We start from the raw sequence: 14,920 nt of genomic DNA, 5'->3' as shown, positions 1-14,920 counted from the left end.
CCTTTCAAATTTTTCCCTGATGGTGAGACATTAGGTAACAAAGCACTATCATTTAGATTTTTAAACTTCTATGTGGAGGTGTGAGAGTCACGGACCCCAATATCAGGAAAAGTGGCCTCTGAGGCTCCCCAGATAGTCCCAGTGGCTTCACTGCCCCGTGCACCATGGACACGTCACAGTTCCAAAAACAGCGGGAGAAAAGCCGCAGTTTAAAAAATTTCAGATGATCTGCCGTAACGAGCCCTTACTTAATAGTAAGAATCAATTAACTCATTAGGAATTATTACACAAACAAGGCATTATTACGATGGGAAGATAACAGTGCTAAATAAAAAATGTTTTAAAAATTATTTCCGAGGAGTGAAGACTTCTGACTCATTAATTTTAAGTAGAAAAGAAGAGAGTTTTCTAATTCCATTTTAGAAAAGTCTAATTCCATTTTCCAATAAAGGAATTCGGGGTCCTTGGAGAAACGGCTGACTTTCAGATGGGAGCAAGAAACATGTCAGGTGAGCCTGAGGGAAGGTGTAACACGAACAGAGCATTACAGACACACACACACACACACACACACACACATATTTGAGGGTACAGCAGAGACACATTAGCAACTGAAAGCATTTCCAGTGGCCACAACTGGAACAACATGAGAAAGAAAATAAATAAAGTGCCACTGGATTCTAACCCAATGAGTCTATATTGATATAAATAAACAACTTATTAAAAGGGGGAGAACAAGGCAAACCTCCACAACAATTAACAGGGGTGCTCTGCCCTCAGGAGGGAGCGTAACTCACCCTACTTAAGCACACTGTGACTTCCTTCCAAAGAGGACAGCGTGGAAAGGGAAAAAAAAAACTTTAGCGTGGAGAAACTGACAAACACCGGCTCACCCAGATGATCAAGGTCAATACCAATGGTGGTAAGTCATGCTGAGAGAATGGATCCTTGATATGACGTGATGCCAATGGCACTTCCCCTCTGCAGTCTTCCTCCCGAAAACAGATAACCCAAGTCTACTCATGAGAAAACCCACAGACAGGTCCAACTGTGGGACAGTCTACAGAAAACCTGTCCCGTCCTCCTAAAAACTGTCAAGGTCATTCTGACAGCTGTTAGACAGCAGGGGGTTTGGGGGGCTGGGTGAAAATGTGAAGGGATTAAGTAAAAAAACCCCACAAAAACCAACAACAAAACTTCATAGACACAGACAACAGTACCGTGATTGCCAGAAGAAAGGGGGGTTGGGGGAAAAGACAGAAGAGGGTAAGGGGGGGATAAATGGGGGAGGGCGGAGACTTGACTTAGGGCGGTGGACACACAATACAGTATCCAGATGATGTGTTCTAGAACTGCACACGTGAAACCTATATAATTTTATCAACCAATGTCATTCTAATAAATTCAATTAAAAAATACATTTAAAAAAACTGTTAAGGTCATTGAAAACAAAAGCAGTTGGCAAAATTGTCACAGCCAAGGAAGCCTAAGCAGGCATGGCAACTAAACCCTGAATGAAACCCTGCAGTTGCAAAAAGATTTAAGTGAAAACAAAGGCAATGTGAATGAGGGATGGATTTTAGTTAATAACACTGTATCAGCATTAGTTCATTAATTATAACAAATGCTAAGATGTCACCAGTAGGGGCAGGTGGGGGAGGGAATTATCTGTACCATTTTCACAATTTTTCTAGAAATCTAAAACTATTCTAAAAATTAAAAATTTAAAAAACACAGCCATATATATCCTCTAGTTTAACCTGGAAAGTTCTCTGTCTCTGGCACAAAGTCCACATCACAAACTGGAGGAAGACAGTCTGACAGAATTCTTGAAAATATACCACGATTTGCTTCTTGCCTAAAAGCTTATTTTGTTTTCCTCTATCAATCTCCTTGTATAGGCAATGTCCCATTTGATATTTTTAAAATTTGAAGCTTGTCAGGAAGGAAGCAGTTAAATATTTTAAAACACAAAAAGGAACATGCTGCCAGGCGTGAACCAAGAGAGGCAAGTGGCCAGAGCACCGTGTCTGGGCGCAGGCCTAGGAGGGAGTGCAAATCCGGTCCCTTTTGTGGTGGTGCTTCTCCTCAGCGGGTCCTTGCGCAGAGAAAAACCAGAGCTGGTGGGGGTTTTTCCTTTGCCATCCAGATGGAAGTTTGTCCCCAAGTCTGAGTTCTGATCAGACATGACCCCTGAAAGGGGAAAAACAGACCTTTGTATCTCTGTCCTACTGTTCTGTGATGACCGTTTACTCACTTAAGTAATGTTACATCAGAATCAGACATTTCAGGTGGGCACTTTCACCTTCTAAGATGAGTATTCCCGTCAGGCTGAAGGAAAATCCTAAATGGATTTCTGAGCTGGATTCTCCTGACAACTGCAGGTGCCAAGAAGCTACAGTTCCAAGTAGGAGTCAGGTTCTTTTCCCAGTTGGTCAACTCCTCTCAAGTCAGGGATGAAGCTGCTAATGGCTTGTGCGGTGATTTAGAAAATATTTTACTACATTGCAGAGAAGTATTTATTTCAAACTCATAAGCCACTGCCTCTGGAGTCTTTGTAGCTTCTGCTTGACTTCCTCCCAAAGAATTTTGAAAAATATGTGAAGCCTCTCACATTTTGAGGTTTGCACATTAAACTGCTCCCAACTTAAACAGCGGCAAAGAATGTAACTTCAGGTGTCCTGAATACATCCTGATGTTCTCCAGTAAAACTCCTTTAAAAGGCCCCATGCAACATGCACAGGAAGGTGTGCAGTTTTCCAGAGACAGTATGCTGTGTGATGCCATTAGGTCTACTAGCTATTGAAAGAGATGCCTGTGTATTCTTGTGTTAGAAAAGTGTTCAGTTTTAATTTCTGATTCAGTACGTATCAAAAGACAGAATTCACATAACCAAAACTCACATAACCTGGGTTCTCAATTTTTAAGACTTTGAAGTTTACATGGGTCTTGAGACCAAAGCATCTGAGAACTGAGGCCCCACAGTGACTTGAGATAAGTCTGAAGGGGTCTTTTTCTTTTGTAAAGTAAGGGAGCAACGACAGGGAAGCAGGAGATCGAGGAGACAGAACAGAAGAGCTGGCACAGCATCTGGACTTTGGGCACTTCGTGCGGCTTAGATTTTAGAAAAGAGGCCATCCTGGGAGAGGATGAAGACACTGACTCCTCGAAGCCACCGCCTGGGGCCCACGCTGCCAATCCCTACTTCAGAGCCAGCCTGGGACACTGCTTTTCATGCTTACGTATCACTTTTCACCTTCTGGGCCAGTAAGCTCCCAAACAAGGTGCACATATCACAAGGCTCCATGAACTTGCAAAACTTGACTCATATTTAGAAAAATCAGATTTGGTTCCATCAGAAGACCCAGGGAGAAACTTTCTTTTGGTACTTGAGCATTTGCAGGCTAAAACCAGTCATTTGAGTTCAACGACTGCTGCAAGTCCCCAAGTTCTCTTGGGAAATACTTGAAAACAAAGCATAAGTCACATTCTGGCCGTGAGGGAAGAGCAGGCCCTTCCGTAGACCAGGAGGGTGAGTGGGTTTCACTGAGAGGTTGCCCACCATCCTTCAGGCCTACAGGGTGTACAATGCAGGAAGTAAAAGTGCTTATCATGGGACACGACTTTAGGTTAAACGGGAAGTCCGTTTTCCTCTTTGTGTTTCTTGTCAGAGTGAACACAAAGTCAGGAAAACAATCTGTAGCAAACTCCCTGCCCCCAACCCCTTTCGGAACCACCCAGGAGCCAACCACTGATGACAGCAGTTCTCAACAGATGCCCCACAGATTCTGGCAAAGAGAGTGGAAGCTGGTCCAAACCAGTGAACTTTCTCCAAAACTAGGTGGGCATGTGGGGCCAAATACAGTTTTCTTTGCTGACTGTATCAGTTACACTTTTTTGGCACAAGAGGCCCAGGGAGAGAGACTCACTTAGCGGGGGCTGGACACGGCAACAGGTGTGCACAGGAGACACAGCTCCCTCTCACCGCCCTGCCTTCCCTTTGGAGGAGCACGAACCACCAGACTGGGATGGACCTGCAAGTTCTACACCCAAACTCTGTGTCTTTCCAAAAAGAAATGATCCAGCCCTCATTCTCGGCCCTGCCACCCACTGCCCCCGCCCCGGGCGCAGTGCCCCAGGCTCCCTGAGCCAAGTCCTCTGCCTGTGCCCCTCCCCGACTCCATTCCCTCTCACCCAACACCAAGACGGCTCATGCCCCTCTTCTTGGTTCTCTGCTGGTTTTGAAGAAAGAAAGCCTCTGACACAAAGTCTGAGAGATATTTTAAGGAACATTCAGTAACAGGATGTTCCCTTGAGGGAAGAACATTCAGAAATGCTGAAGGAGCAATTTCTAAGAGCAAAGTTAGGCCAATTCCTTAAGTTCTGGTTTAAGCAATTCGGTCCTTTCATTTCCCTCCCCGACTCCCCACCCCCGGGATCTATCTTTCTACCAAGAGTCAAGAAATAGAAGAATATGTTGCATAAAGGAAGGAACCTATGCTCACGAACTCTGAATGTGCTGTCTGCCCTGAATTCATTCACTTACCTAGTACTTACTGTGTACCAGACATTTTTCCAGGCACTGGGGATGTGTCCAAAATAAAACAAACGCCTCTGTCCTTACACATCTCACATTCTCATGGGGGACATGGGCAAGAAATCATAACCTTTTCAGTAAGTGAGCTGCTTGTGCTCTGAGAAGGTGATTAGTACTATGAAAAAAGAGAAGAGGATCAGAAGGCCCGAGGTGAGTAGAGGAGTGGACTGTCTGGCTCCTTGAGACATGTCCTGTGAGGAGAGTTACGGGAGGGAATGGGCCAAGTTTTTACTGGAGGGAGGGCAGGATCTAGGTAGAAATACAGGTGGAACCGGCCTTCGCTTTGTCCCGTGAGTAGAGTAGACGGAAACCTGGAGCTTGGAGCAGAAGACAGATATGATCTAACATGTTTTATCAGGATCGTGCCGGCTACCATAGAAAGACTAGAATAGTGAAGCATGTGGGTCCATAAGTCACGCCATTTTTTTCCTGATCTGTAAAATAGGTATTAAAAGTGACTACATCACACCTTGCTATAAGGTACAAAGCAAATCTTTATAGGAAGCACTGTGAGAATAGTGAACTGATTTATATAAGGACAAGAATCTTAAGGGCTGGGCAGTTCTACATGTTACTCTTGCTAAATGTTAAAATGTAGCAGTGTTTTGCAGACCAGCTGTAAATAGGCAAACCCTGGTGGGGGAGGGGCAAAACCCAACCTGATAAATGTGGCCAACTAAAAAGAAAAAATTAACATGGAATTGACCAAATAGTGTATATAAGGGATGGCTTAACTACCTCCCAAGAACCATGTCTGGTTCTTGAATAGAACACCCCCTAGCAGCAAACCCCTTGAGTTCAGTAACATTACTATTGCTATTACAATTAATGTTAAGTAATAAGTATATCCAACTAACTAAAAAACTAGCTTAGCTGTTTTCTAAATATAGATTTAAATATGAAATAAGTATTTTAAAAGCCAGAAAGATCAGAATAAGTCTACCATTCTTCTTAGGAAGGTAGCTCACAACTGACGGTAACTACTGCATGTAAAAATTTATAATAGGTAATATCTGAGTCACTCCTGTAGGCTGCTTCTGTATCAAGGATTTTTCATTCATTATTTCTCTGGATCCCCATAAATGTTCCATGAAGTAGACATGGTTACTATGCCTACTTTATTTATTTATTTACTATGCCTACTTTATATAAAGAAGTTGAGCAGCTTGCCTAGGGACACACGGCAGTGAGGGAGCGGTAGTCTCTATGTCGAAGTTGGGGAGTTTCACCTCTAGCCTAGAATGAATACATCACACTGCTAAATACCATGCAGCAAGTGCTTTTTACAGTTCTTCTCTGTTGGCGAAACTGAGTTTTGCCCCTGACAAAGTGGTTCTTTAAAAAGAAGAAAAAAACCCTCTGTTTTGAAATAATTTTTGATTCATAAGGAATTGCAGAAATAGTACAGTGTTCATGTCCACCCTTCCCTCAGCTTCCTCTGCTGATAAGATCTTACACAATTAGAGGACACCCACTAAAACCAGGAAAATTACTTGGAGCAATACCATTAACTAAAATGCAAATCTGAAACTGATTCAGATTTTGCCAGTTTCTGTTTTGTTTTGTTTGGGGAGGAAGGAATGCAATACTGTAGTTTTGTGAACTTTTATTACAGGTTGTACACAGAAGAAAAACTGTTCCATTGCCAAAAAGCAGCTCATTTCTGCTAACCTTTTTTAGGAACATCCTCCTCCAACCTAACCCTGGCAAGGACTGGTCTGTCCGCCATCACTACAACCCTGTCACTTTGAGGCTGTTACATAAATGGAATCCTACAGCAGGGAACCTTTGAGAGTGGCTTGTTGACTCAGAATAATATCCTTTATCTTAAAGATAGCTCTTACACCACTAGACAAAAACACTGGTATCCGAGGCACAGTGTGTAACCTTCCTGTTCATAAACATTCTTAATCAGAGCAGCCTCCACAATCAGGCTCTTCAAATGCTTCCTTAGGTCACATTCCCTCAGTCAGGGACCAGAAGAGTTTGCTTGGAGGTTAATTTCAAGGCAGAACTGTGCCTCCCTGCACACACCCCACTTTACATGGGCACGTCACCCTCTGAAGGCATCTCAGGTCGGAATGGCCTCAGCTCCCAGTCCCTCCAGCCTGAGCTTGTGGGAGGGCTCAGGTATCACACAAAAGGTCCTTGAAATTAAAAATAGGTATAAATAAAGATACTGTTTTATGTCACTTTTTAAAAATATTCTCACTCAAGGACATGTTTATTGACTTTAGAGAGAGGGGAAGGGAAGTAGAAAGAGGAGAGGAACATCGATGCAAGAGAGAAACATTGGTAGGTTTCCCCATGTATGAGCCTCAACCTGGACCAAACCTACAACTTAGGCAGGTGGCCTGGCAGGGAACTGAAACTGTGACCTTTCAGTTTACCAGATGATGCCCCAACCAACTGAGCCACACCAGTCAGGACTATGTCATTCTTTTCCGATGTTACAAAGTTCAAGTGCTTGGGCACAGCCCGAGTAGCTGACTGGGTCTGGCTGATGGCCCGGCCCAGGACAAGTCCTGCCTCTGAATCCTGCACTTGGGGCCCTCTTTACCTCTGCACCTACCAAGTGAATGTACAAAAACCCTCTTCTATTAATTTCACAGAACTGGTTAAAGATATAAATGAGAAAAGAGATAAGACTTTAAGTACAAAAATAATTATACAAATAGAAGTTACTTTAGTATCACTGTGTCTCTTTGTTCCAGTGAAAGGACCTAAGACATGCGACTGTTCGTCATTCGTTTGTTCATTAGCTCACTTACTCAGTCTCACAGTTCTGCCAGGCATTGTGCTGGGTGATGGAGCTAAGCTAATTAATAATTAATATGATAATCACACCGACTAACAACTGAGGGGCCAGACGAGCAGACAGTTCTGCCTGCGTATGGTGGGGAGGTACAACAGGTTATGGAAGAGGCTCTCTGGGTGCACAGACAAAGCCGGGGTGTCGGGCAAGGTTTTCAGAGGAGAATTACACAGGGGTACAAAGATGTCTACATAAGCAACAGAAAAAAAAATTAAAGCCTACATGTTGTTCATCAACAAGGGAATGGTTAAGTGAATTACAGTCCATCCACTCAATGTGGCAGTTTCACAGACAGTGAGACAGACAGGCCCCCGAGCACCGACACCTGGAACGAGCTAAATGGCTCGGCTGTCTGTGTGTACGCACGTGTGAGGACAGTTTAAGAAATGGGACGGGCCTGAAAGGAGGCGAACCAAAGGCTGACAGTGGATTCTGTTGCACAGAGCAGTGAAAGGAGAGAGAAAAGAGGGAGGTTTTCACACTTTGTTTTGTTATGTCTATGGTGTAAATGTTTTAGAATGAATATGTGTCCACATGTTATTTGTGTAATAAAAAGGATGGAATTAATCTGTACAACTATTATCATGTTCACTTGAAGGAAAATCACTTATAGATACACACATATATTTATAGAAAAAATTAGGAAGAAAACACATTAGTGTTTTCATTGTAATTGTAAATGTGTAATAAGCTGTAAAAACACTTTTCTGAATTTTCTACATTTTCAACATACAATCATTTAATAATTCCACAAAATAAAGCTTTTAAAAATCTTATCTTGAATTAAGTATAGATTCACAGAAAGATGTAAAGAAATATACGGGGAAGATCCTGTTTCCTTCACCCTATGTCCCCAATGTGAACATTTCAAACAACTTAAGTCCACTGTCAGAACCAGAAACAGAGTGTCCGAAACACAGGAGGTTAGAGCCTCCACTGACCTTATGCACGTCCTCTTAAAGCAATGCCAACGCTTTCAGGAAACAGAGGAGGGGGTTACTGTTGAGTTTGAGGTGAACTGAAATCCCCAGGTCTTTTTCCTCATTAAACTGCTGCAGAGCCAAAGCTATCTGGTTTCTTGCCTATTTAATTATTTTTAAAGTCATATTCTAACATGTGATATTTATCCTTATCACAGTTTAATCCATTGTCCCAGCTTGAACCTTGACCCATTGGCTTAGCAGATTTTCTCCGTTTGTGCCAGCTGCTGTTCTGTTGTTGATGGAAATCCAGATTCCGATCTAACCGAGAGCAGAGCCCAAGGTCTGTTAATAAAGGCAGCCTCTGAGTTGAGATGAGATGATTCACTGAATCAATGTTCTTGCCTATTGTTCAACTCATGAGAGTCTGCTTACTTCTGTTTTTTTTTTCTTTTTTCCCTCCATCTTGTCTTCTGAGACATTCGTTGATACATCACCTAGTAACTATCACAGAAAAACTGGAAATCAGTTTGGAATTCATTTTGAAATCAGGCCTGACATTGTTGGTGAGCTGAACTCCTAGATAAGATAGTTTTCCACATCCTTATAGGCACCAACTTGATACTCCCCTCTTTTAAGTTTTACTGTGCATTTCCATCTCTCAATGATTCGGTACTTACCAGAGTCATTGTCATTTCCTTATGAAAATAGGACACTCTATCTATCTCTGTTTATCTAGAACTTTTCTTCTTCTCAATGTTTTTAGAGTACTTAGAAGTGTGTTTCTGTGATAAGATCTACAAATTCTTTTAACATCCAAGTTCACAGGTAATTCGTCTCACTCAGAGATCTGATTTATTTACAGGTAGCCAGGTACATCCTTACAACTGCCACCTATTTGGGCTCTCTAGTTCTTTGAGATCTTTATTTTACTTTCTCTAACTTGAAGATTTTTGTCTTCGGTAGAGAAGATAGATGCAAAATAGGAATTGAGTTTATAACCTACTAGTGTACTTTTCAAAATAATCTTTATGTGATATTGTGATTGCACAAAGATACACGTGATAAATTTATACAGAGCCACGCGCATACACACGAGTCCATGTATAGCTGGTACCAGTGTCAGTTTCCTGGTTTGTTTTTTTTTAAAGATTTTATTTATTTGTTTTTAGATAAGGGAACGGAGGGAGAAACAGAGGGAGAGAAACATCAATGTGTGGTTACCTCTCAAGCACCCCCCCTACTGGGGACCTGGCCTGCAACCCAGGCATGTGCCCTAACTGGGAATCGAACCGGCGACCCTTTGGTACTCACGCCACTGAGCCACACCAGCCAGGGCAGTTTCGTGGTTTTGACAGTAGACTTAAGTTATCTGAAATGTTCACATTAGGGATGTAGGATGAGGATGAGCAACCATAACACTCCTCCACTGCTCAGAGGAGCACACCATGGTACAACCTCTTAGGAAAACAGATTCCTTGTTTCTTTAAAAGTTAAACATGCTTACATATGACTCAGCTGCTGCTCTTCCAGCTATTTATCCAAGGGAAATAAAAATAAATGCCACCCAAGAGACTTTCACATAAAGAGACTTTCACGTAAATATTCACAGTAGCCAACAGCCATAAACATCCCAAATGTTAAAAAAAACAAATGGATAACAAAATATTGCACCTTCCTGTGACAGAGCACTGTCGGCAATAAAAAGGAGTGCACGACTGACTCAACACGTGGATGGGTCTCAAACATACCACAGAGCCAAAGAAGCCGGGCACAGAAAAATACGCACTTTATGATGCCATTTATTTAGAGCACAAGACCAGAAAACACTAATCTGATGACAGACATCAGACATGGCTGCCTGTGGGAGGTGGGGCCTGAGCAGAAGGGAGGAAGAGGGACGCTCCTGAGGTGACAACCACGTTCTGCATCTTGATTCATGTGGCAGTGACAGGGGTCTCTAAACTTACCAAACTCACTGAGTTGTGTACTCAAGTACTATGCATTTCACTTACTTGTAGATCAATTTTACCTCAATGAAGAAAATCTTTCTTTATGGAACTTCAGAGCAACCAATCTAGAGAGGATGCAGTGTATTTTAAAAAAATGACTTTGAAAACAAGTCACTTGATGATCAACTCCTTGGAAACTCAAAAGAAACTCAAGAGGAAGGGAGAGAAAACCATAATGTTCCTGGCGGAGTCAGGAGTTAAAAAAGTAATCAACACTAAGGGCGGGCAATCACTTGCTGATCCATCCATTCTTGCCATAATATTTAGTGACTAATACTATGCATCAGGCGCTGCCTTGGGAGAGACCAAGCCCTTGCCCTCACTGAGCACATATTCTCTAAGAAGAGATAATAAATAAACAGGGTCCTTATAGGCTGACAAGTGTAACATGGAAGTCCACAAGGATTCGTGATTAGAAGTCAGAAAAAAGGTGGCGAAGACCTAAAATAGTTAAGAGTGACCAGGAAAGCCTTCACTGAAAAAGTGATATTTGAGTCATGTCACAGAACAAAGGGCAGAAGGACAAACACTGCAGGCAGACAAATGAGAGAGTGCAAAGGTCCTGAGGCAGAAGAAGGGCGATGTGTCTGAGGAAATGAAAGACAACCCGTGTAACTGGTGCTCAGTAAGTAGGGAGAGTGGGATGGGTTGGGTTGGAGAGGTGGGTGGAGGCAGGAAGGACTCCGAGTGACAGTCTAAGACAACAGCAAGTCACGGAAGGGCTTCCAGCAGGCAAGTGACACGATCTGCCACAAGGAGGAAGGATTAGAGTACAAGGCTGAGAGCAAGACCAGCTAGGAAACTACTGGAGTGGTGCTGGCGAGGGCTGACGGTGGCAAGGGCCAGGACGCTGTGCCAGAGATGAAGGAAAGGAGGGAAGGGCAACAGAGAAAGGGAGGGGAAGGGCCAAGTCACGGAGCGTGTCTAAAGGACCCAAGGACAAAGCCAAAGCGGGGAAGGGTTGAGGGGCAGAGGTGGGGGTGGGTGGGGCAGGGGAAAGTGGTGGTGGGAAAATGGAGACAAAGGTATCTGAACAATAAAAAAGAAGAAAAAGAAAAAGAAGAAGAAAGGACAGATTTTGGATGTACTGCAGAAGTGAAACTGATACAACTTGCTGATACACTCATGTGAAAAATGAGAAAAAGAAAGGGCAAGCAAGTGGTGGTATCACTTATTAAGATGAGAAATTCAGGGCAGAACAAGTCCAGGGAAGGACCAAGAGTTTCATTTTAAGATGCCTATGAACCCAGCAAGCAGAAATGCCAAGGAAACAGGTTGCTACATGAGCCTGAAGCTCAGGAGAGAGGTCTGGGCAGGAGAAGCAAAGTGTGAAGTCATCTTCCCACAAATGGGGCTGAATCCAGCAGCCCGGAGGAGCTCCCCCAGAACGGGTCTCGGGAAGAGAAGTGGGTCCAGGACCGAGCCCTAGGGCGCCAGCCATACAGAACTCTTGCCACAGGCACAGGAGGCGCAGTGAGGTGCGAAGTAGCAAAAGGACAGCTTCCAGGAGCCACCCCCACTTTCTCCCTGCCCAGAACACCCTCTGCTTACAGAAGGCCCAAACGCATGAGCCAAGGAAGGGTTAGGGGTATGGTGTTCAGAACGAGTCATGCCAAGATGTGCCTCTGTGAGAAACTTCTGCCCCTCCTCCCTCCACTGCCTGGATAACTTGAATTAGAGGCCCTTCCCCTGGGAAGAGATTACCAGATTTAACCTCTTTTGACCTGCCTATGTGCCGGGACAAACTTCTATCTACCGAACACCCGGCTCTTCCTGCAATGGCCTTTTGAAGTCCCCAAGGTGCCTTACCGCCTCCTCCCTAGTTCAGGATGTCTCGTTCACACTGTTTCCTTTCTGTCTCTGACCCTCTCCCGTATGGGGGGGAGGGGAGAGTCTCTGGTTGTCATGCATGCGGGGTTCCCATACACACGTATGCATTCCATTTGGTCATTTTTCTCTTGCTAATCTGCCTCATGCTTATTTGATTGTCACACCTGCAGAAGGACCCTGAGGATGCAGGGAAGGAAAGGTCCTCCTTCCCTGATAGGGGTGGCACATTGGCCCAACGTTGCTGAAAGATGCCATGAGAGGAGCAAACAGGAAGTCAACGGCGTTGACTCTAGAACACAGAGTGATGTGAACCAAGTCGGGGCACCTCCCTTTGGATGGGCGTCAAGATGGTCACTAACTGGTAGTGCAGCCCCAACCCCACGATCACTCACTCGGCCACAACAGACCCCATGACCCATGCATTTGCGTTGCTGTCAAACCTCACTGAGGTCTTCCCATCACTGGCTCCTGAAGTGCCAGGCCTGCCAGGCCAGCGAGGCCCCGGTCACAACGGAGGTGTGAGGGGGCTCCACTGCCTGGCTGCGGGATTCCGGCCGCATCCCCACCTGAACCGCGGCCACCCTTGGGAAGGGAGAGCACTCAGCCACTGCCCAGCCCTCGCCCCCGGGGGTCCTGCCGGCTCCCCATCTACTGGTCCTGCGCCTCGGCCGCCACACCTGTTTTCATCCTCTCGGTTCACAGCAGTGCTCAGCAAACTTTTGCTCCCTTCTACTGAGAGGAAATAAAGAAATTGGCACAGACTCACCAGGAACAGTTAGCACAGATGGGGATTTTTCGGACCTTTCGCTCACACGGCTGCTGTTTTGAATCCAGAAAATGTTGACGGGCTCTGGTGGGCCCACGGCCTGACAGGTGAGGTTGAAGGCAGTGTTTCTTGTGACGTTCATGCTCTCAGGTTGCCTTGTAAAGTGAGGAAGTCCTGCAGAGAAAGAGTTCATGGAAGGAGTGTTTCCAATCCACAAGCAAAGGCAGAGCCCTAAGGGGAATGGAAATTACGAGAACTGGGCCACAGAGGTTCCTTCTATATCATTTCAGGTCTGAAACTCCAGTTCTCACCTGAAAGTTGGGTAAGAAAGAAAACAGGCTAACCTCCAAAGTCTAGTGCCAGCTGACTTTCTAGGACACTTCCCCAAAGAGCTTGTAACGTGACTCAGAACTGGTTTGACCAGCAGGGAGGCCTGGCTGTTTTGAAATCAGGCCTTGCTCATATTCCTGGGGCAGGCTGGCAGGTTTTCAGGATTCCTCCCCAGAATAAACAAGAGTGAAAAACCAAGCCACGCAATAAGTCTCCTGCTTTTGAGGACAATCTATTGTGTGTGAGGCTTTGAGATAGGTGACATGAATTGTAAGGTCTGTGTACATGCAGCGGGCTGTGTACATGCAGAGGGCTGTGTACATGCCTTTCAAAGCACAGTCTCATAAAAACACTGCAGACACAGTTACACAGTCACAGTTCTAAGACCTCTGACTGTAAAATTCCAGGACCAAGGCCATGAGGAAAGGCACTTCAGGAATGTCTCAGAGGAACCCAAATAACTCATTTATTTGGGGCATGTACCAAAAATGCATCGGGTGAAGCTAACTGTCCTCACACACTGAAATTGTGTTCTTTTGGGGCTGCAAACTCACAGACCTACCTGGTCCCAACAGGAATGATGTCAAAGTGGCAAATGGAAAACATTTTTCCTGCTTCGAAGTTTTGCAAAACTCCATTTGGACTTACCACGAACCTGCCCTGGGCACTTTTCTGAAATTCTGACAAGTAAAATGTCCTCTAAATATTTTTCCCAGATAAACAGCAAAGGTAGGATCAACCCCCACCCATAATGCGACATAACACTAGATTTCAGTCTGGGATGGGCCCAGCACAAGGCTATAGAAGAGACAGCTGAGGGCCCGCCCCCCTCAGGCTTCCTGCAGCATTAGTGCAACCGAGTTTGTGTTTACAAAAGAATGGGTAGCAGGAGCCTTTTAGTGGAAGATGTTTCCAGTTCAACTTGCCTGAAACGCTAATCTCTTGCTTTACAGCCTCTGTAAATGCGGGTCGGGAGAAAGTAGGAAAGAAAGGTATTGCCATAGTCTGCTGACAGGGGACCCTAGAGGGCAGCACCTGGGGGGTGGGGAGTGACCCCTGGGGTGGTTAAAATAAAGGCGCTTCCTCCCTGGAGCCTTTCCTGACAGGCTCTGCCGTCGCACAACCAGGCAAGCAAACCTGGAGAAGGGGACCTGGGCTCACCTGTGCCTCGGCTCACATTCCCCACAGGAGTTCAAGTTCCTGCAGGGCGGAGGCTGCCTTCTCCTCCTCTCCTGTCTCCCTTCTCACTCCCACTGAACCCAGCTCACGGCACGGCACGGAACTAAACACCTGACAAACCCTGGGGCCCTGAATGGAGTCCCAGCCCGAGCTGCTGACCTGTCCAGGAAAGCCACGCACCTCCCTGGCCTCACCACCCACATACGCAGGATGGGAAGAGATGTCAAGTACAAGCAAACTGCCACGCGACCAGGTGAGGGGTACCTGGTGCCAGCACTGAGATTTGGATAATGATATGCACTTGCTCTCCTAAAAGAGTCATCAACTGTTTTTACTCATATAACCTCAGGACAAGGAAGCCAATAATCTCTTTAATCTCAGTCCTAGTTCCTAGAATGGAGCTAAAACTTTAACAATTGAATTCATTTCATTCTTACCTAAAGGCTAAAAAGAGGACTGGCTTATAAAAAC

The 14,920-nt window shown here is 44.9% G+C and overlaps 1 protein-coding gene across 1 annotated transcript in view; it reads right to left on the bottom strand.

Moving 5' to 3' along the window:
- MERTK (MER proto-oncogene, tyrosine kinase) overlaps positions 1 to 14,920 on the bottom strand; it is a 103,134-nt gene that overhangs the window by 45,972 nt on the left and 42,242 nt on the right. The window contains exon 4 of the mRNA XM_054575557.1: positions 12,941 to 13,114. Coding sequence (XP_054431532.1) covers positions 12,941 to 13,114 — 174 coding nt within the window. The remainder of the gene's footprint in view (positions 1 to 12,940; positions 13,115 to 14,920) is intronic.

This window comes from Pteronotus mesoamericanus, unplaced genomic scaffold (genome assembly GCF_021234165.1).
Source record: "Pteronotus mesoamericanus isolate MK-2021 breed Mesoamerican mustached bat unplaced genomic scaffold, CSHL_Meso_final contig_311, whole genome shotgun sequence".
NCBI lineage: Eukaryota > Metazoa > Chordata > Mammalia > Chiroptera > Mormoopidae > Pteronotus > Pteronotus mesoamericanus.
Note: the sequence above shows the minus strand (reverse complement) of the source record. Positions and strands in the feature narration are given on the sequence as shown.